General features: G+C 38.3%; 1 protein-coding gene across 1 annotated transcript; it reads right to left on the bottom strand.

The window, feature by feature from the left end:
• Nucleotides 1–1,679: 1,679 nt before the first annotated feature.
• Nucleotides 1,680–10,350, bottom strand: LOC114475814 (beta-2 adrenergic receptor-like). The gene is made up of 4 exons (XM_028466931.1): nt 10,138–10,350; nt 6,592–6,757; nt 6,224–6,515; nt 1,680–4,116 (listed from the first exon to the last, which is right to left on the bottom strand). The coding sequence occupies exons 2-4, from the start codon at nt 6,749–6,751 to the stop codon at nt 3,099–3,101; spliced, it is 1,470 nt and encodes a 489-aa protein (XP_028322732.1). The 5' UTR covers nt 6,752–6,757; nt 10,138–10,350; the 3' UTR covers nt 1,680–3,098.
• Nucleotides 10,351–20,267: the final 9,917 nt, after the last annotated feature.

The following is a 20,267-nucleotide window of genomic DNA, read 5'->3' as shown; positions in this document are numbered from 1 at the left end:
AAAGCTGTCAGAGACGTGTGCTTGCAAGCCTCTTGACCACAATTGGCAATGTGACAATTTGCAGTTTCCATTATAAATACTTGACTAGTGCAGATGCCAGAATGAAAACTTTGCAGGGCAATACTTGGAGCTGTATGAAAGAAGAGCTGGAGCTTACAGGATACGTCATGACAAAGGCACACAGCCGAAAACACTTTTGAGCAATAAAAAAAAAAAACCTTTCCCCGAATCAGTGTGAAGCTAAACACATTTGGTGTCTGAGATAACATAATGCAGTTATTTAGTAAACTAATCTGACACTTTAGCTTGCTGTATTTCAGATTAACAAAATAAAAACCAAATCTTTCTAATTCCATCGTAATATCCTAGCTTTCTTTTTTTTTTTCCAATTGTGCCTCTTTTTTCTTAACATCTCATATACAGACACTCTTTTGTAATAACAAACTGTCACACAGACACAGATATATCCAAACAACAGACTTAAACTGCATTTTTTTCACCTCATTCTTTTACCAACAAGAAATCGTAACGATGCATGTGTAAATATTTACAGCTACAAGATGGCGTGGAGGTAGAAGTTTTAAACTCTTTTCTCAGGTTTAGTCTCTGAAATAGGACGAAAACAGAATACAAATCTGTCATATTTCAATCAGACTTTTCAATGTATGAACAAGTCTCTATCATATCCATTCTAATCCAGATGTTTGGCGCTAAAGCCAGTGTGGAAAGCAGAGCAGGGCATCTTTCACATGGTTTACAAACAGTTACAAAGACATTTTAGACTATGGAAGGAAACTTCTGAGAAAAACCCACATGCATCTGGAGAAAATGCAAGTTACACACATTGTGCTCGCTATTAAACATACACCAAAGTGCTGCCTTTTTGTAAACACATTCTTTAAAACATAAGAGCTATTCTTATTGAATTTATTAGGATTTAAAAACAAAATTAATCTTTTAATACCCAAATTTAAGCCAAAGGTTTACTCTTCAGAGATACTTTTACTATTAATTTTGCAACCGAACCAGGAAAAAAGTTATGCACACGATTACCATTAATCCATAGATTACAAGATGTTGGGATAAACATATTACACATTAGAATTTAGAATAACTTTTTGTACAAATATATTTTTTTCAAACACGTGTATGAGATCCATTGCGGAATCATTAAAGCTAATTATATTTGTTTTAACCAATGCTAATCATGGGCTCACTTGATTTATTAAATGTCTGAGTTTAATTTGAATCGAATACTAACAAACATTTTAAAAAAAAAAAAAAAACAACACATTAATCAGTGAGACACATTTAGACTGGAATCACATGTATACACTCACATTTAAAAATCAACAATTCATAGTACAATATGTATTTTTAAATACAAACAGTTTTTGAACCAGAAAATAACTGGCTAATCAAATACATTGTTGTCAATTTTTTTGCTTTTATTTGTTGGTTTTTATACTATATAAATGTACATTTTTTTTTTTTTCCAAGTCCTGTTTTTAAAAGTGTGTTGTGCTCTGTTTGATGGATTTCTGTGATCCCACTAGTTGGCACTGCTAACTGCTAAGGTAATGCTTATAAACCAATTTGAAGTGTGTCATGGAGTTATGAGCTCATTGAGTTATGAGCTCACAAGTCTTTTAAACCTCTGATTGTGTGGGGTGTATTTGTCGCTAAGACTTTGGCAACAGATCTGTTAGTAGTGAGGTGAGACATCGATGGAAGAGACTTGTTTGTTAAGGACATTCTACTGTAATAAGGTAAACAGAGGCTAGTTTGACATCCTTCAAACCTTTCGAGGCAGGTTTTGTCATAGACTTTAGATGGTATTAGCAAGGGACAGGGTGGGCATGGAAACTCTGGTTGGGTTTTGGAGAGAAGACAAAAATGCTACTTAGAAAGGCCAATGCCTGGATTGGAATCCGTTGTGTGTTTTCCTGAGAGCAAGTTTCACAAACCTAAATCAGTCACTCCAGGATTTTGCGGCTGAGTTGTGTATTTGTTGCGGCCTAAAACGCCTGATTTTGCAGCAGCTTTTTGAAAAAAATCATGGCAAAAGTTTTGGCATTTTAAGGCTTTATTGTTTTTCATAACTTTGCATGAACAGATTGATTTGCAAAAACGCTGATTGCCTTAAAATTCTTTTAGAACGGTACAGAAAAGGGCTATGATTCACAACAATTTAAGATGTGGGCAATTTCCATCACATTTGAAAGGTTTTCAGTGCAGATAATATTGAACAAAGACTGTGGTTCCTTAATAAAAATAATTGGTACTTTTCCTCTAAGAATCTCCTCAATGGAGGTTTGTCACGCTGAAAGGGGGAATATTTACTGCAGTGCAGGTAACAACCCAATCCTCACAGAAGTATTAAAAAATAGACAGTTGGTAGCTAATGGTGGCTTAAACAAGGCCGATAGAGTCTGCGTTAACTCATGGACTTCAGGCACTTTGTGTCGCCGGATTGACCGGAACCACCATTTTGTTTGGTCATGGCTTTTGTCACACCTATCTTTAGAGTAGCGGCTGTTGTGATACACTCTTGGCTTAGTCAGATTGGTCAAAATATTATAATGTTGTGGTTATTGGACATAATTGTGGGGCCACGCAGAATTTGCGGGGTTTGGTTTAACTTGCAGTAATAGTTGAGATCACAACATTGCAAATTTCTGGAGGGACTGATAAATTACAAACGAGACACAGCTTTTTTTTCCTGCAGTGTTAAAGAATATTTGGTACAAAAGAAAGAAACTTCTAAACCAGTGTGTACAAAATGTTAAATGTGAGTGTCTCCTTTGGATGTTGTTAAACATTCACTCACCATAACTCCCTTATCTCCCCTTGTACCAGCTCTGAGAGGCTCAAACGAGGCAATTTGTTGTGACAAGTCGGAGTCAGACGTATTTTTCATTTGTAGCTGCCTTTGTGTTGTACATTGTGATGAAGGTGGCCGCAAATGTAAAAGCTTAAGCAGCAAAGAGGACCAGTAAACTTGTCATATTCATCAGAAATGTACAGAAGCATTGTAAGGTCAAGGATGAAGTTGGCTACTACACAAACAGATGTACTTTAATGTAAATAAAAGTGTGTCAAGCTGTGGAAGCCAGCTTTCCATTATTGCCCCAGTTTGTGGGGCTATTAGCCTTCCAGTTAGTCAGTGAACCTGGTGCTACATTCAGAACTTGCTCAGAAGAAGATGCAGGAGGACCTAGATTTTGTGTGCTGTCCTGAATCGAGCTGTCAAGACTGCCTTTCCATTGACATCTCTGCTGTAAATCCCTCCCTTTAGTATCCTTCAGGTTTAAGGTCCTGTTTGGTTTATGATGATTTTTGTTGTGAGCACAGACATCTGTACACCCTCCACAGCCTCCACTGGCCTTCAGAGAAAGTATCTCCTGGAAAGCATGTCTAAAATCAGGGCTGCGACAGTAGATGAGTGGGTTAAATGCAGAATTGGAATATCCAAGCCAGTTGAGGAGTCTGAAGAGCACTGTAATATCACCGAGGTCAAAAAAGGTCATGAGGATGTTAAGGATGAAGAAAGGCAGCCAACAGAGAGTGAATGTTCCCATGATGATCCCCAGAGTTTTCACAGCCTTGTGCTCCTTCAGAGAGAACTTAAGACGCTTTGTTGCAGAGTTTTTTGCATCCACTTTCCCAATTTTCTGTCTGCTTTCTGCACCATTGAGCTCATCTGTACCTCCGGTTTTTTGCATGCTATGTCTATCTTCTCCTGACTGATCACCAACCTCATCCTTTGTCCGGAGCTTATTCAGTGCAGGACTGTCATCTGGATAAGCCATCTGGGGTGTGTGATGCGATTTATGGTATCGCCTTTCCCTTCCCTGTATTTTCTCCAGCTGCTTCCGAGCCACTTGGAAAACCCGAGCATACAAGAAGATCATCAACCCCAGTGGGAGGTAGAACGACACAATCGAAGATGCGACGGCGTAAGCGGCGTTGGTGTAGAACTCACAGCAGTCTTCTGCTATAAGACACTGGTGAGCTTTTTCTTCTTTTGAAACCCACACTTTCAGGTAGATTGGCAGGAAGGAGATGAGGGCGGCCACTGCCCAGACCACAAGCACCACAGCAAAACCTCGACCTCTGTTGACACAGGAGAAAAGAGAGATCTCTGACGTTAGTAAAGTGGGGAGACATAATGTGTTCAAAAGGGTATTGCCACCCTAACAACTTGAGTGATTTGAGGTGAAATGATATAATATTTGTTTCTATAAACCAAAGTATAGCTCAACTTATACACTGCAGGATTTACCGATCTCTAATAGACTTTTACTCTGTGGCCTAGATCATATTTGAAAACACATTTCCAAAGGTCTGGAAACTGCACAGAGCTTTAAGTTTTCAAGCAGAAACACATTTTTCCCTTATTACATTCACAATAACAGCCCTTAAAAAGCATTGAGGGTTGTATCACATCGATCCTCAAGGACCACAGTCCTGCATGTGTTAGAAATCTCTCCTGTTTTAACACACATGAGAGAATGGAAAGGTTAAAGGTGCAGTCTGCAACTTTGACTTTTTGTCATATTTGCTAAAGCTGTCACTATGTAAGGACAGCTTTACATCAAACGTATGAGTGTGAAAAAAAAAACAGACTCATTGAGTCCCTCCTGCTGCTACTGTAGCCTTTGGCAGATTGCCAGAATGCACTGCGACCGAGCAAAAAGAACCAATCAGAGCCAGGATTGTGTTTGATGGGCTGTCTGACAGCTGTTGCTCACAGGCCCCCGCCCCTTTTTTTTTTTTACAGTGTATGGGCTGGAGGAGTAGAAGATGGAATTGGTGACTTTTCTGCTTGAAAGGTAATTTCTGCTGCTTGATTTACATTATGTTTGATTTGTAATTGTTATACTAGAACTCTGTAGTGCAAGTGTTGTTTGTGTGTGCACAGCAGCCTCCGTGTGGCTGCTGTAAGTGACACTGTGTTGTTGCTGCTGCTAGAATGGTGTACTGTGTGCACATTGAGAGAGAGAAGCGCTGCAGTAATATGCTTTTAACAGCATGTTATCTTACTGTGATGTTGCTGTCGGACTAACGTTAGCTTGTTAGCTCCTCTGAGGGAGAGACTTTGTAAAGTTTGTTGATAATTGTTGCAGATGTTACAGCGTGTCACACTTTCAGATTCAATGTACTCGTAGCATCCAAAACGTGCTGGAATGTGATCCTTTGGAGAGGTACACAAATGCGATGCACCATTGGCACATGTTACTCAGGTCTCTGCGAACCGCAAGGAGCTTACTGGAATAAAAAAAGTGTGACTAACTTAATTTACTTAGAATGCATGAATGTGGATAGAAAAAATGAAGGCGGACAAACGGGAGCTCATACAGTTTGAGATCAGAATGGTTGAGGTGAGGATAATTAAGTTCGGCCTGAATTCTAAGTTTGTGTTCATCTCAGCACCTGGGGAATATATTAGATTAGAATAAACTCCCTGATAGGCTTTAAAAGAGTTAGAGGGTTGTACATGAACAGAAGTAAGTATACTGTACATCCATCACAGGTAAGATGTTGTGAAATCAACCAACCCATTTTCACAGGGGAATCTAATGTTATGTACATGCCAACATTTTTTTTTCGTGCTCTTGGAATTACTGTTTTCATATTTATTGAAATGAAAATATGCTTCAGATGGAATAAATTTACACAAGCCATCAAACCCCCATGCACTGACTGGAGTTGGAGCGATACAGGCTTCAGCTTATAATAAGGGCTTGGGCAGGATTAGGGCTGCGGTAAATGGGTTGCTTTATGTTTAGGGAAATAGCTTCCAATTTAAATACATCAGAATGAAATTCCCTCCAAGCAGCATGAACATAAATAATTCCTAGAAGCACGGGAAATACAAGGAAATTGTTTAGGCACGCATGGAACAATAGATTCATTAGCTTACGTCACAGTTTCATGAGCCCCTTCGTGAGACTGGGCTGACATACTGGAGCTACATTTGCATGTAAAGGAACAGATTCCTGCTGAGTTACACAAGGTTAATCATTAATTTTCGTCCTCTTTTAAGGCTCCCATTTTCCACAGTGGTGAAAAAACACAAATATGACGACACATCACTCGTTTCATTCACCAAAAAACTACGAAGAACTTCTCTGACTACACACAACATTCTAGTTCAGTATATGTCTTGGTAAACCCTTAAGAGAAGTATTTTACTGAAGATCTAAATTCTTTTTTTTACCTGGTGAGCAGTGTTGGGTAGCGGAGCGGTGAGGTGATGGCGAGATAACGGTCCATAGCGATCACACACAGTGTTTCAATACTGGCAGTCACACACAGCACATCAGTTGCCGTCCAGAAGTCGCACATAAAATTCCCAAACTTCCATACACCAAGCAGGATGTAAGTGGAACCAAAGGGCACGACGACCACACCCATAATCAAGTCTGCAACTGCCAACGAGGCGATGAAGAGGTTGGTGACCGTCTGTAGTCGCTGAAACTTCAAGATGGCTGTGATCACCATCACATTACCTGTACAAAAGATTACGCACATGTTCACCTGCTAAGTCATGTTTGATTTGCGTAAAACAAAGGCATTATGACTCACCAAATACAATAGCCATGACAAGGATGGCCATCGCAACCCCGAGCAACACGAGTTCGGCTTCGCTGTACTCTGTAGAATGAGCTGACGAATCAGATGTCAAGCTGAAGTTGATGTGCTGTGACAGGTTGGACAGGACTGACATGGCCCCTGCCTCCTCCATGGTCGACTATCAGAAGAAAAGGTAAATATTTAGCACGGTGAGATAGGAAGACAGAAAATACAGGTACCTGAGGAAAAGTCCAAAACATGAGACACAACAAAACAATAACAAAAAATAACTGTTCTTAAATTTGAGGTAATTTTAAATAAAACCTCTTTACTTGAAACAGGTGACTAAAACAGTCAAACACTCGCATTTTCAATATTAAACTGAAATCAGAAAGATAGTGCAAGTTTTCATTAGGTACTAAAGGTTGATGTTCTTCTATCTGGTAAATGAGTTTTTTTTACTGACTGCAATCATTTTGCAGTAATTTATTCATTGTGTGAATTATTTGCAGTTGCCATGTAACACAAATATTCCCTAAAGAAAACACTTAAAGAAACCTTAAATCTAGATGAACAATAGACCATTTAAATAAATAAAATTATTTGTTTAACCATCTTGCGCTGCTTGCTGTAAACATACATGCTCCTTTACCGAAAGAACAAGATCTCAGATACAAGCAATTAAAATGAGTCGCCCTTAGAGATAGAATGAGAGACTCCGTCATACGAGAGGAGCTCAAGGTAACACCGCTGCTCCTCAATGTAGAGAGGAGTCAGCTGAGGTGGCGTGGGCATTTGTTTCAAATGGCTCCCGGTCGCCTCACTAGGGAGGTGTTCCGGGCATTTCTCACCACGGGACAACCCAGGACATGCTGGTGACTGTCACTAGGCTGAGTTGCTATGGCCTTGAGGTCCCCACATAAGAGCTAAAAGAGGTGACGAGGAGAGGGAAGTCCAGGCAAATATCTGCTCAGACTGCTGGCCCCACGACCCAATAAGCAAAAATGAATGAACATATGGATGACGTCCAATACATCACTCAAATGTATTGAAATTCTTTTTGTATTTCTGTTCGAACTAAGTGTAGAAATTTTGATTTGACTCATTTATTTCTTGTTATTATAACATTTTAAACAAAAGCGCGAATCTCTGACAAGTGCCAAATCTCCTCTTTGCCAGTTATAGGCAGTTATCTGGATCAGTGATCATGGTACCAAGATCATTCACACTTTATAGGCTTGGAAGAAATTTCTATTTACATTAATAATGATACAGTAGGTCCAAATGAATGGGCACCCTTATTTTGTTTGATAAAAATTACAATGAAATGTACTATCCAGATCCGATCTCAATTAAACTTGGTGGGGTATTTCAGGAACCAACTCAACATAAATTTCATAAAGATTGGTCAATTGAATTTTTGAAATTTCGCCAATGAGAGATTTTTGAAACTGATCCTGAATCATTGTATTGATCCGAATCCCCTCCAAAATGTTATGGAATCTTTCATGGCATTAGGTCTATCTTGTCACAAATCTGTTGGGTATTTTTGAGGTAATCCTTCCCACAGACAAACAAATAAAGAAACGCTGGTGATTTTTACTGGTTCCTTGGCGGAGGAACCAGTAAATATAATTTTGAAAAGACTTGATTAACAAATTCTGCGTTAAGAGGCAGCGGACTATGTTAAAGGCGTCATTCTCATAGATAAGAAGTGAAAAGTCCTCAGGCAAAAACTCTCCGTAAACTCAACTGTGTTCAGTAAATTCCTCAGATAGGTGCAGTGGTTAGAGCTGGAGCTTATGAGAAACTTGAAAGAAATTGAAGAGCACAATGCAACAGAAAAAACAAACAGCCAGAAGGGTGTTGGATACAGAATACACATTTGCATCATCTCTGAGTGCTGCACTCAAAAGTGACCTTGAAAATGATCTTTCGCTGCTATTTGAATAAACCTTTCTGTTGTGCTCATGGCAGAGTGTATGGAAACATTGATATCCAGTGTTTTTCTGTTCCTCTGAAGCAGGCGTAGAACTGGCTTCTGACTGTTTGCTGGTCATTGTTGACAGCTGAGCAGTAAGAGGGTCTAAGAAGTAAGTATTAGTTGTGCTCAATGTAGAAAAGAGGGTGTAAAGAAATTACTTCTTTTTTTTTTTTTTTACCTTGTTTGCTGCAAGTACCAAAGCATTTCCTCTAGGTTTGCTTTTATTAGTGACAGAAAATGGTGGATTCCTGTTTCCATTTAATGCACATCCAGGGTTTGTTTTTTAATTTACTAGATCCTGTGTAGACACCCTCTGGATTTTTTTTTATATATGTTGGCAATCCTCCATCACTGCTGTGAGTCTGTGACAGCCAAGTGTCCAATTTTGGGATGCTTTTCAAAATGACAATTAAAGCCCTACACACACACACATTATTTTATGGTGGAGTAAATTGTTTTGAATAAATTCATCCACTGGTTTCCATTACAAGACTGTTGTAAACCACTGCTTATTAATCAAGAGTCGCACTATAAACTGTCACCATTAAAAAGACTGACATTTGAGGTAATTTAAAAAAATCAATCCTACATGAGGGATGGTGTGCCGCAGGAGATCATAAGGTGTATTGTAAAATACATGGGCCACAGAAAGTATGCTATGTCACTTTGTCAGTATAATTCATTTATACATTTTTACGAATGTTTTCCTTTTTAGGACTACCAGGGTAAATAAACTCCATACCAGTAGGTAGCAGCAAGTTGCACAATTGGGCTACAGATATACATTAGAGTATTTAATAATGTAATTTAATTAATATTTTTTAAAAGCTAAAAACACAAATTTACATTGCTACAGTATAGCATCATTAATATACTGCATTACCTGGTTCCCTCTATGGCTAACCTTAAGGTTAAATCAATATCTTTGATTGATTGATTTTTCAAAGTTCAGTGGTGCTTTTTATCTCACACTTTTTTCTGTCATTCTTTACACTTATGACTCTTTTAGGGGCCTATTGCTTTTTTCTGTCCCAACCAATCGGATCAATAATCCAAATGGTTACGTACATTGTCAAGGCTGCAAAAAGGCAATCGTGATTATCAGAAAAATCAGATAACAGTGATTGTCTTGAGCAAATTGTATACAAATGTAACCAAAACCCACAAACTACACCCACAACTACAAATGTGTCAAGTGTTCATGCACAGGGATCCATCAGCTTATGTGGTGGCTAATACGCTACCCGAACTCACATATCAACATTTAAAATAGCTTCGCTTAAAATAAATTGCACTCATTTGGCTTGGATTTTGATCTCGTCTTCATTTTCCTTCTGTGAGAATAAACTCAGGTCTAAGAGCTAAAACATTGAAAACTTATAATAATAATATATTGAGTTTATAATGCACAAAACTTCACTGCTTCACTGCATAAAATAAACTATTACGAGATCGAAACACTTCAGATTTGTCTTGTGTTATTAGATAACTGTCAAACAGGTGCTTGTGATCATGAATTACATGCTTTATTTCAGAAACGCTGCATACGTAATAAGCATAAGAGCAGTTCCTACCTTCAGGGTTTGTCCTCTGCGTCAGCCCATAGATTTCATATTTCAAAAGCATTTAAATCCCAGTATTAACAATATCGAGATGTGTGTTTTTTTTTTTGAGCAGCTTTCCTTGTTTGTACCAAGCAGAAACATCTGGTCATGTGTGTGACACTCACACACTGTCGCTCTTTCTGTCCTGACTCATGTAATAAACACGCTCTCAGCCTTCCACCACACTTGCCCTCATTGAGGCAGCAGAGCTCTGTACCCTTTTATAGACTAGCCTTGGTGACATCACTGCAGGGAGGTAACCTATAGGAGAAAGAAGGTTGTTTCTGTTTAAATGGCATGTCTAATGCCCTGACACCTCCAAACATCCAGCCATTACCAAGAATCCTTTGTTGTCTTCTTCAATATATTTGTTTTGACCAGTTATTTTAGTGTGTATCCTCAGCAACACTCATACAGCCTTACCATTCCAATAAATCACAGCCAATAAAAACCCACCAACCTTTGAGTTCTGCTGCGGGAGAGTCGGAATGGAAATCTCTCAACCCCAAATCTCTATTATTGTTCTTCCACAGGATTAATGTAACAATGATATTACCAGTAGAGGTCATTTGCATTTTGTTTGCAGACAGCTAAGCGTTAACACACCAGTCCACCTGTAATTACTGATTAGCTCAAATTAGTATTTCAGTCACTTCCAACCTTGCGTCCATCCATATACAACTTTACATGTTCACAACAAACATGAAAAAAATGGTATAATTTACATCATTATTATTAAGTTCTTTTAAGTTGTGTTAAAGGTTTGTCAAACAACCATTTCATTATCAATACATTTGTGCTGTTATGTGTTGACCAGAAAGGAAACCAAGCGTCGTTCATTAAATGTTTGTATTTCATAATCATTTTTTCATCACCCATGACAATATTACCCAAAGAGAAGGAATGCATCAAAATTGTTTACTCGCCTTGTTTGTTCTTCTTTGCATTTTTCAGAAATACCATTTATTCTGATTTATTCCAGGGGGTGGGCTTTTATCTCATCAAAGCACATTTTTGTTTGAAGCTGAAGATTGAAGAGTGGCGAAATGTAGACATATTCCTTGTTGTCTTTACATTACCCTAAAGGATGGAAAGCCTTCAATGAAACATATTGAAAACATGTTGTTTCTCTTGCTTTGAAGTGTCAAAATGAAGTTTACATAAAATGTGTGAGATTTTTGTTCAACACATGCAGTTTAAATGTTATTTGCTGCTATCAAGCTTCTACACAGCTCAGAAACATCCAAAACATGCAGAGCAGACAGTTCCTCAGGGCTGGGATCAGCACTTTGTCCTTGAAAACTGACCAGTATAGATTTTTGCATCCTGTCAAAGCTTACACACACATGTGGCAACTGCCAGAAAATGGGCCACTGTAGCACTCTGATGACTAGAGTCATTCATCTTATTTTAGAATGTGTCACCTTAATGTATTCCCTGGTGAAATCAATAGTGTTGTTTACACTTTATGCTGCCCTTGTGAATGAAATATACAAAACACTGCGGGTACATGAGAACATCTGGAGATCCTGTTTGATAAAATATTATGAGTTACATCCTTTATCTATACTAATATTGAAATGACTGCTGTAAGGATAAGGATAAGCAAGGGTGAAAGATCACCTTAGTCACATGATGTAGAGCTACATACATTAAATGTGTTCTCTGTGTTCAACCCCTCCCTGAGGAGCAGTGGGCTGCCGCAGTGTAGCGCCCAGAGTGCAGTTGGGGTTAAGAGACTTACTCGACATCCCACAGTGATGGCCCAGGTGAGATTCCAACGGGTGACCTTCCGATTACAATCCTGCTTCCTTTACAACTAAATCGCTGCAGCCACAAGCTCATGATGTCCTCAACTCTCCTTAATTAAAGACATTTTATCTGTTCTGTTCTTTTTATAAAGCTGAAACGAAGTTTTGATGGGACAAAATTGTATTCCCAGCAAGGGCTGCCCTTTTTTTCACTTGGTTCTGTTCATAACTTTTAAGGACAAAATATCTAGGCCAGCCTAAAGATGGAGGGGGTTGAGTTCTGCCTGCTCTAGCTGGGACGGTTTGCAGCCGAGTGTGTTGCTGCATCGATGAAGTTCAGCACCTTCAAGTCTAAGATCACGATTCTTAGTCAGATTGCAAACTCCAGGTGAGGGGAGAGGTCTTGCCTCAAAGAGGAGTTCAAGTATCTCAGGCTCCTGTTCTTAAGTGATGGTTGGATCAAGCTGGAGATTGACCGGCAGGTCTGAGCGGTTGATCTATGTTCAAACTCTCAGCTATGTTCATGAGCTTTGTCTCATGACCTCAATAACAAGATCTCGAGTGCAAGGGGCTGAAATCAATTTGTCTCCCTCCACAGTAGGGGTGAGTATTGGCAATAAGAAAAAAAAAAAAAAAAATGTATCCTATTGTATCAGTTTAAGCACTGATCTGAACAGATTATATGAAAATAAAATGTCTGTGCATACATACATATTGCAGGCATTACACATTGCCAAATATCCCAAAAAAAAGATTTTTAAAATAAAAAAATTGATTTAAAATCGGCACCCAAAAAATCGCGATATATATCCACAGGGTTGCCGAACTCAATCTTAGAGATAGGATGAGGTGCTTGGACATCCAGATGAGACTCAAAGTAGAGCCACTGCTCCTCCTCATCAAGAGGAACCAGCTGACGTCCAGCAAGGATGCCTCCCATTGTGAGGTGTGCTGGGCATGTCCAGGACCTAGACCCAGATAAACGGCATCACATCTGTAATGACGTCCTCCTTATGAATTGGAAAAGGAACACCTTCTCACCAAGGCAGGTTGAAATAATCTTGATGTGTAATGGTAATTCCGACTTTGCACATTTAATCAATAATTATTAGCATCTTGCCATAGAGGCACTAACACTAATCTGAAGCAAATAACATTTTTCCACCAATTAAATACAATTTACTCTCATTCATGCCTTTATCACACCCTGCCTCAACTACTGCAATAGCATCCTCTTTGGTACAACCTCCAAACTTCTCAATAAACGCCACCGCCCGTCTCCTATCCTACACCCGCTCCCGTGAGCACATCACCTCTGTCATCAAAACTTTCCACTGGTTTCCTAATCCCCAACGCGTCCAATTCAAACTCCTTCTTCTCAAACATAAAAACCTTCACAAGCAGGCCCCCTCCTACCTCACAGACCTGCTCCACCCGTACACTCCCTCCCGCAGCCTCAGATGACAACTCCTCACTGTCCCCAAGACCAAGCACAAAACGTGGGGAGACAGAGCTTTCTCTGTTGCTGCCCCTACTCTCTGGAACTCCCTCCCAACTTTAAAATCATCTCCCAAAACTCACATATTTCACTCTGCTTTTTCCATATAACCATCCACTCATTCATGCCTGTTTCTTGCCTTTTTTGCTGATGTTCTTTCCTTTTTCTGATTTAAATTTCTGTTTTTATCACTGTGTTGCTGTTGTTATTAGTATACCCGTAAAGTCTATTTGAGTGTCTGGAAAAATGCTTTTAAATACAATGTATTATTATTATTATTATTATTATTATTATTATTATTATTTGACAGTTTTTATGACGCCCCTTTTTTATGGCAAACTTGTGCATCCTGTTGAAAAATCAGTCAACACAAAACCCTTTGATCGCCATTGTGAGACTGATTGTGTTTGGTGGAAGTGTACAGTTAGTGTTTTGTCCCTATTTGCACCAGTCACGCTTTGCATCTTTTACTTGTTTTCATTAAGTGCAGTCTCTTCACCCTTTTTGTTCTTTTGAGTAGAATGAATTATTCCCACCTCGCCAAAGATTAACAGTCTATATCTGTCATAAATAATGCTCCAAGTTTAAAAATCTAATAACATTTTTAATCTTTATTGTGTGAATCTTTATTGTATTGACTTCACAGTGCCTCATTAACTAATCCATCAGATAAATATATCCATATATGTAGCAGGTGACCTGAAGGCACGCGCAGCTCACCCAAGCATGACTTCTTCTGTGTTTATTCTGTTTGTTTGTCTTCTTTATCCTATAACAACTTATCCAGTGGGAAAAACAAGACAAGGCAGTGCGAATTAGTCAAAATCTCTCATCTCATCTGCCCTGAATGCATTCCTCTTTGTGCCTCTTCCTGTCCCTGACCTATCTCTTCCTCTCGCTATCCGTTTGTTCCCTGCCACTCCTTGAAATCATTCCTTTTTTTTTTTAGTTCATTTAGAGTAACAATTTCCTCATTCCAGTCTGTTCTTTATTTACATTTCTCTTTTGTCATATTTTCACCTTTAGCGCCAGTTTGAGAGATTTTTTTTCTTCCCAATGGGAGCAAATAGTTGTGCAGGGAAGCAGAAAATAAGAAAAGAAAGAATACTGCCTCAATAGCCCATATCAAACACACAAGAAACATTATAGCTAAAACAAATTATAATCTACATCTGTTTGTCTTGTATTGCCATGCAGTGACAAACCTTCAATCTGAAAGAAGTGTTGAGAACCGGGAGTGTAATAGGTGGGTCGGGTTAGCCAAGAGCAACTTTCTGCAGTTGTTTTTTGTTTAGTTTTGGGTTGATAGAGACTCAAACCGACAGATTGCAGAAAAGGTTAAACAAATTAAATAGAAATAAGAGCAACATATTTTCATAAAAGACTTTAATGTTTGTGGAAGAGGTGTGAGTGGGCTTTTCTGTAGAGGGCATCAACATGAGAGTCAAAGTGTCGTAATAGATAAACATGGTACACAATATCTATCTACAACTTTGACCGTTGATGGTCACAGGAAGAAAAGACACTGAGAATTTTAAAAAAATCCAAAGCTTCTCCTGGATTCCATTTGAACATGTTGATGGAGAGGAATTAGATTTCACACATTTCAAAAAACTGTTGTTTTCGAATGCCATAAATCACTAATCCTTCTATAAAGTGTTAAAGAATTTAAGTGCATTTCAAATAATTAATATCGTCAATTTGTTTGCACTTTAGTAATTAGAAAGTACTGTATCTTGGGAACCGTTTATTGGTTTTTGTCCTAATCCCACACCCATTACTTGCGGATTCGTTGGATTTAGGTGAGCGTATTGTGAGAATAAGCTAAATGGGAGCTTATACAACTTTATTTACCTAAGTCCCACCTAAGTCTCACTTCTTAGTCCATTGAGTAGTTGACTAGCATTAAACAGGCTATAATTACGGTAAATGTTGATGGTTGAGAACAGTTTTTGTCATCGTTGTCGTTGACCTCTCTTAAATGTCACAAGATTATTAGAATTTGTTTTTTTTTTTTGATTACAATAATTTATCTTGATAAAGTAAATCTAAAATGAGCAGCTTTAGCTCAGGTTTCAGTTTGAAATAAATTCCCTGATGTCTGATCACTATTGATGACTGATCACGACAACACTTTTCAGCCTAAGAAAATGGTAGACATACCACATGTTTTCGATGTGGTGTCTGGTTTTTTGCCCTTTCTCTTTGAACAGTTTACTTTGCCTGAGAATTGCTATTCAGAGATACTTAAGGGATATGAACTCTTCTCAGTTTCCTGCTTTCACCCTCTCAAAGTGGTGAAATTGGCAGAAGATCATGTTGATAGCTTGGCTGAAATGATGCCTTGAATGGTATAGATAAGCAATGCTGTTTTTATTAGGTGAAATAACTGTGTATGGAAGTTCATGCAATTTCAACTACCGTATACAAACATTACCTTATTTATAGAAGTTGAAATTTGATTTTTTAACTTTTATTTAGGAAACAGAGTAAAACAAACTAACCATTTTTCAAAAAGTAATAGAGATGCCCCCGCGACCCTGAAAAGCAGGAACAAGCGGGTCTGAAAATGGATGGATGGATAATAGAGATGCTGAATCAGATTTTTTTTTCACTTCCAAAAATGGGTTTTAGTAACAATAAAAAGCATTCTGCTGATATGTTTTGACATGCTCAAATTTATCAAAAAAGGCTGTCAGATGGGGAAAAATCTCTTTTGTTTACACTGTTTTTCTCGCTTGCTGCTTTGCTTCTTGCTCAGCTTATACGTTGTGTTTTTTATCGCTATATTACATACTTGCTGTCACTTGCTGTGACAGATGTGCTGACGGGATGATCTGAGAGACCCAAACAATGTACAAAGAAAAAAGAGATGACAAAAAGTCTGAATGCAGTTGACTGAGAAAAATGAACCTTGGTTGAGTCCTTTTCAGCTTCAAGACAATTGACCTTTGGCCTGTAATACAAAGCTGGATTTCCTCTTATCACGCAAAACTTCACTGATTTATTCCGTGTGTACCGGGGTAGATCTCCATGGTAATTTTACGCTGAACCGCAAACCTGTGACCAGTGCTAGGATAAGATCTGAGACAGTATAAAAGCACCACCCCATTGACCCAATCAGTTATCTTGGAAAATGACCTGTCAAAGAATAGAAAGGTCACTCTCTGTAGACATTGTTTGCGTGATCTGATCTGACAAGTGACAGGAGAGAAAGAGGATTAGGCTTTAATTGCAATCCTTTCATTTACCCAATGGCATCCTATTGAGGGTTTTTTATGGCACGTCATCAACCGCGTTTCACTTTATTCAGCCAAAGACAAAGGTCTGTGCCTGAGTAAAGTGAAACTGATCAGTGTCCGTTTATTCTCCCATTAATTAATACTGTATAATCTCACAAATTTACACATTTAACATTCATTCAAGTATGTGCCCTGCATTACTTCCTTCCTGGTTTTTTCTAAAGCAACAGTGTTGTTTTTGGTTAAAATTATGGATTTTTATTCTTTATATTATTAAAGAATTATCTCCTCAATCTCCGTGTTTCTGATTGATCAGACGCTGCAATCTCTGCCTGTTTTATGTGAGCATACACTGATCCAGGTTGGAAAGCTCTGGGTTAAGTTAACGTGTTGATTACCAGCTTTCTATTACAGCTGCCCTGTGACGGAGAATATTTGTGATGCTAACAGAGAGATATAACCCGTACTTACAATTTCCTCTTATTGCACTAACTTCTGAGATTTATTGGGTGGTGTGCTGTATACTACGATGCTGGCTAACGTCTTATCGGGCTAAATCACCGTGGTAACTTAGTTGGGACCAGGTTATGAAGTGGATAAGATCTAAGGGAGTACAAATGTCCCGCCTTCTGACCAATCAATTCCCTTGGGAGTTGACCTGCCCATTCTAAGAAGATTCTGGTTGGTGCGCAGATTTGACAGCTGCGCTTAGGAAAGAAGGAATATTAATGGGTAGATGCAATCCTTTCATTTATGATAACTTCCTTGGTATAGATTTACATGTGATGGACTGATCTATAGTCAGCTGATGAAGCCTGTGTCGGGCACTCTCCGTATCACGAATGATTAAGTCGTTCATTCATATACATAAGCTATTGTGACGCAGACAGCAGCAGCAAGAACATAGTACAGTGAGACAATGCACTCTCATCCCAGTGTGTGTGTGATAATTTGAGGAGGACTACCTGAATAGAAACACGTCTGTGCCTAAAAGTGAAACTGGTTGATCAGAGTGCTGTCCGTCTATCATCCGATGCATTGATATTGTATAATCTCACGCTTTTATGCATTAACAGTGTTGGCAGCTTCCTGCCTGTGTTCCTTTCTTCCTGCTTTTCCTGCAGCAACAGTGTTGTTTTCTGTCCAAATTATGGATTTTAATTGTTCATATTTTGAAAGAATTATTCCTCAATTGTGATGTAAATTTCTCTACAAAGTGTCTCCATGATTGTGATTGGTCTGATGCTGCAATCCCCACCCCTGTCACAAGAGCACAGCACTGAAAATCACCTGGCTTAAATGAATGTTGTTTATATCCTGCTTTGTAGGACAGGGGCTCTCTGACAGTTTGTTTGGTTAAGTGAAGCCCGCTTATCCGTCTTTGTAGTACAGGCCCTTGATATATACATTAAAGAAATTATATTAATGTGTGTGTTGACACGTGTGGACGTGAACTGAGAAGATTTCATCTATTAGATGAATAGTGAGATGGACTCTCTACCAGTCAGTGCCTTCCCCTTATTCACTCCTCCACTCCCTCCATTAATCATCTTTGCTCTCCATCACTCACTCGCTCACTCATTCTTTCTTCGCCATCACCTTGTCCATTTCCTGCCATCACTCTCTCCTCTTTCAGATCCTCTCTGGTGTTTGTAACTCACCACCTGCCTCCTCTCTTTCCTTTTCCCACGTGAAATTCCAAAACCACAAATACTGATAAAAGTAGAGTTATCATTAGCCATTAATGACAGATTTAACAACATAATTACACATATCGGTAGATTCATTCCTGAAGTCAATGTATGAGCTTAAATAAAATGAGGTATATAGTGTAATAGTGTAAGTAGAATTATTAAGATATACAGTATACAGTAGGTGTATAGATAGTGTTAGACAAAAAGAAAAACTGGATGAAATCAATCCCATTTTCTGATACTGACAAACAAGCAATAAATGAAATAAATCCTCATAACCTGCCATGAAGGATAGCAACACAATGACAAACAACGATAAAAACCTCGAAAGACTTGAGTTATTGTTTAAAAAAGACAGATCTTCTTATTTAGTCCCCCAGTCTGGTGCAGATTGAACACAGACACTTAATATTTACTTTACTGACCTTCTTTTTTTTCACTCCATGAAAGCTCTGAGATTCCTGAGTGTCTAAACAATAAAAAAAAGAAGAAGAAGAAGAAAAACTGGCTCCACATCCAGAATTCATCAAGATTCAGGACTGTACAAGGAAATGATATTCTGCGTTACAAAAACAGGTGATCTAAGAAGGTATGCCACTGCATATGTTGTATATGTGCACTGACTGTCTTCAGTGACTTTGAAGATGCCACATTGTAATATTATTATTCATAATGGTATGAAAGTGTGGACATTTTACAAGCTTTGAAGCATAAAAACCACATATTACAAAATGACACCATTATAACATTACACACATTACAGGTATCTGGCAGTCCAACAGAAAACAGGTTGCTTATGTAATTTGTGCTTTATGACTAGGAGCACATTAAATTTATCCACTAGCCGCTTATCACAAATGATTCAGAGGAAATTAAGGGTTTAAACTGTGACCTCTTGAGTTTGAGATCTGGATTTATTAACAATAAATCTGTTCGTTAAGACCAGGATTCCAGAACTATGTGCCGTTATACCTCTTTAATCAGGGAGAGTGAGGGCAGACAGTCATATAGATTCCACATTATCGTAACCCTACTCTGAACTTAGCTTATTCATTTCACAGACGCACATCAAGAAGGGTTTTGTGTCTACAAATAAAAGGAGAACCTCAGCAGTGTCACAGAGGTATGAGATGGTTTGTTTGTGCCCAATGTCGGACCATTTTATGTAGCCTACTCTTTTTTTTTTTTTTTTTAGATTCCTTTAAAATACATGTATTTCAGATCGAATGCATTTTGATTATTTGTTTAAAAATATTTACAAACTCTTGAGAGAATTTCCAACCAGCACCTGCCAGAGGAACAGGGCAAGAGTTGTTACAATAGGCCTAATGAAGCAGTTTAGGATTGCAGTCCTACTTTTAAATTTCCTCTTGGTTTAACACAACTCAATGCTTCCTTGTATACCATTGCAGATGAACTCAAAATCGGTCACTCAATGGGACAAGGTGTTGAAATAGCGAAACATCTCAAACCTGACCTCAAGGACCAAAGCAATAAAAGTGTGACTAAAGATGAAGTCGCTCACCAAAGTGCAACACTACCACCAGCTGTAGTGTTGTTACCATTGAGTAATAAAAATAATAATAATATGCCAGTTTTATATAGCGCTTTAAAAAAAAAACAAACAAAAACCCCAACAACAATAAGTAGGGGTGTGACGAGATCTCGCACAATTAAAACAACACAAGATGTCTCGTCGAGGGTCCGATGTTGTATCGTTGTATCAAAAAAAAAAAAATCCAAACTTTGTCTTTTTTATTTTATTGTTTATTTTGTTTTCCATTCAGTTTCAAATTTGAAATTCTCAAAAAAGAGATCAAAGTCATATAAAGGCATAGCTATTTTTCTAAATGTATTTTTTTGTCTTTTTCTTTCTAAAATAGAAAAAGACCCAAAAATAATGTATCGGGAAATC

Source organism: Gouania willdenowi, chromosome 14 (assembly GCF_900634775.1).
Source record: "Gouania willdenowi chromosome 14, fGouWil2.1, whole genome shotgun sequence".
Lineage (NCBI taxonomy): Eukaryota > Metazoa > Chordata > Actinopteri > Blenniiformes > Gobiesocidae > Gouania > Gouania willdenowi.
The sequence above is the reverse complement of the archived record's forward strand: the minus strand, read 5'-3'. Positions and strand labels throughout refer to the sequence as shown.

Coding starts and splice junctions, on each gene's coding strand:
- LOC114475814 (XM_028466931.1), bottom strand. CDS start 6,751: ATGGAGGAGGCAGGGGCCATGTCAGTCCTGTCCAACCTGTCACAGCAC. Junction 6,516..6,591: donor TGTCATGGCTATTGTATTTG/GTGAGTCATAAT, acceptor TCTTTTGTACAG/GTAATGTGATGGTGATCACA. Junction 4,117..6,223: donor TACCCAACACTGCTCACCAG/GTAAAAAAAAGA, acceptor CTGTGTCAACAG/AGGTCGAGGTTTTGCTGTGG.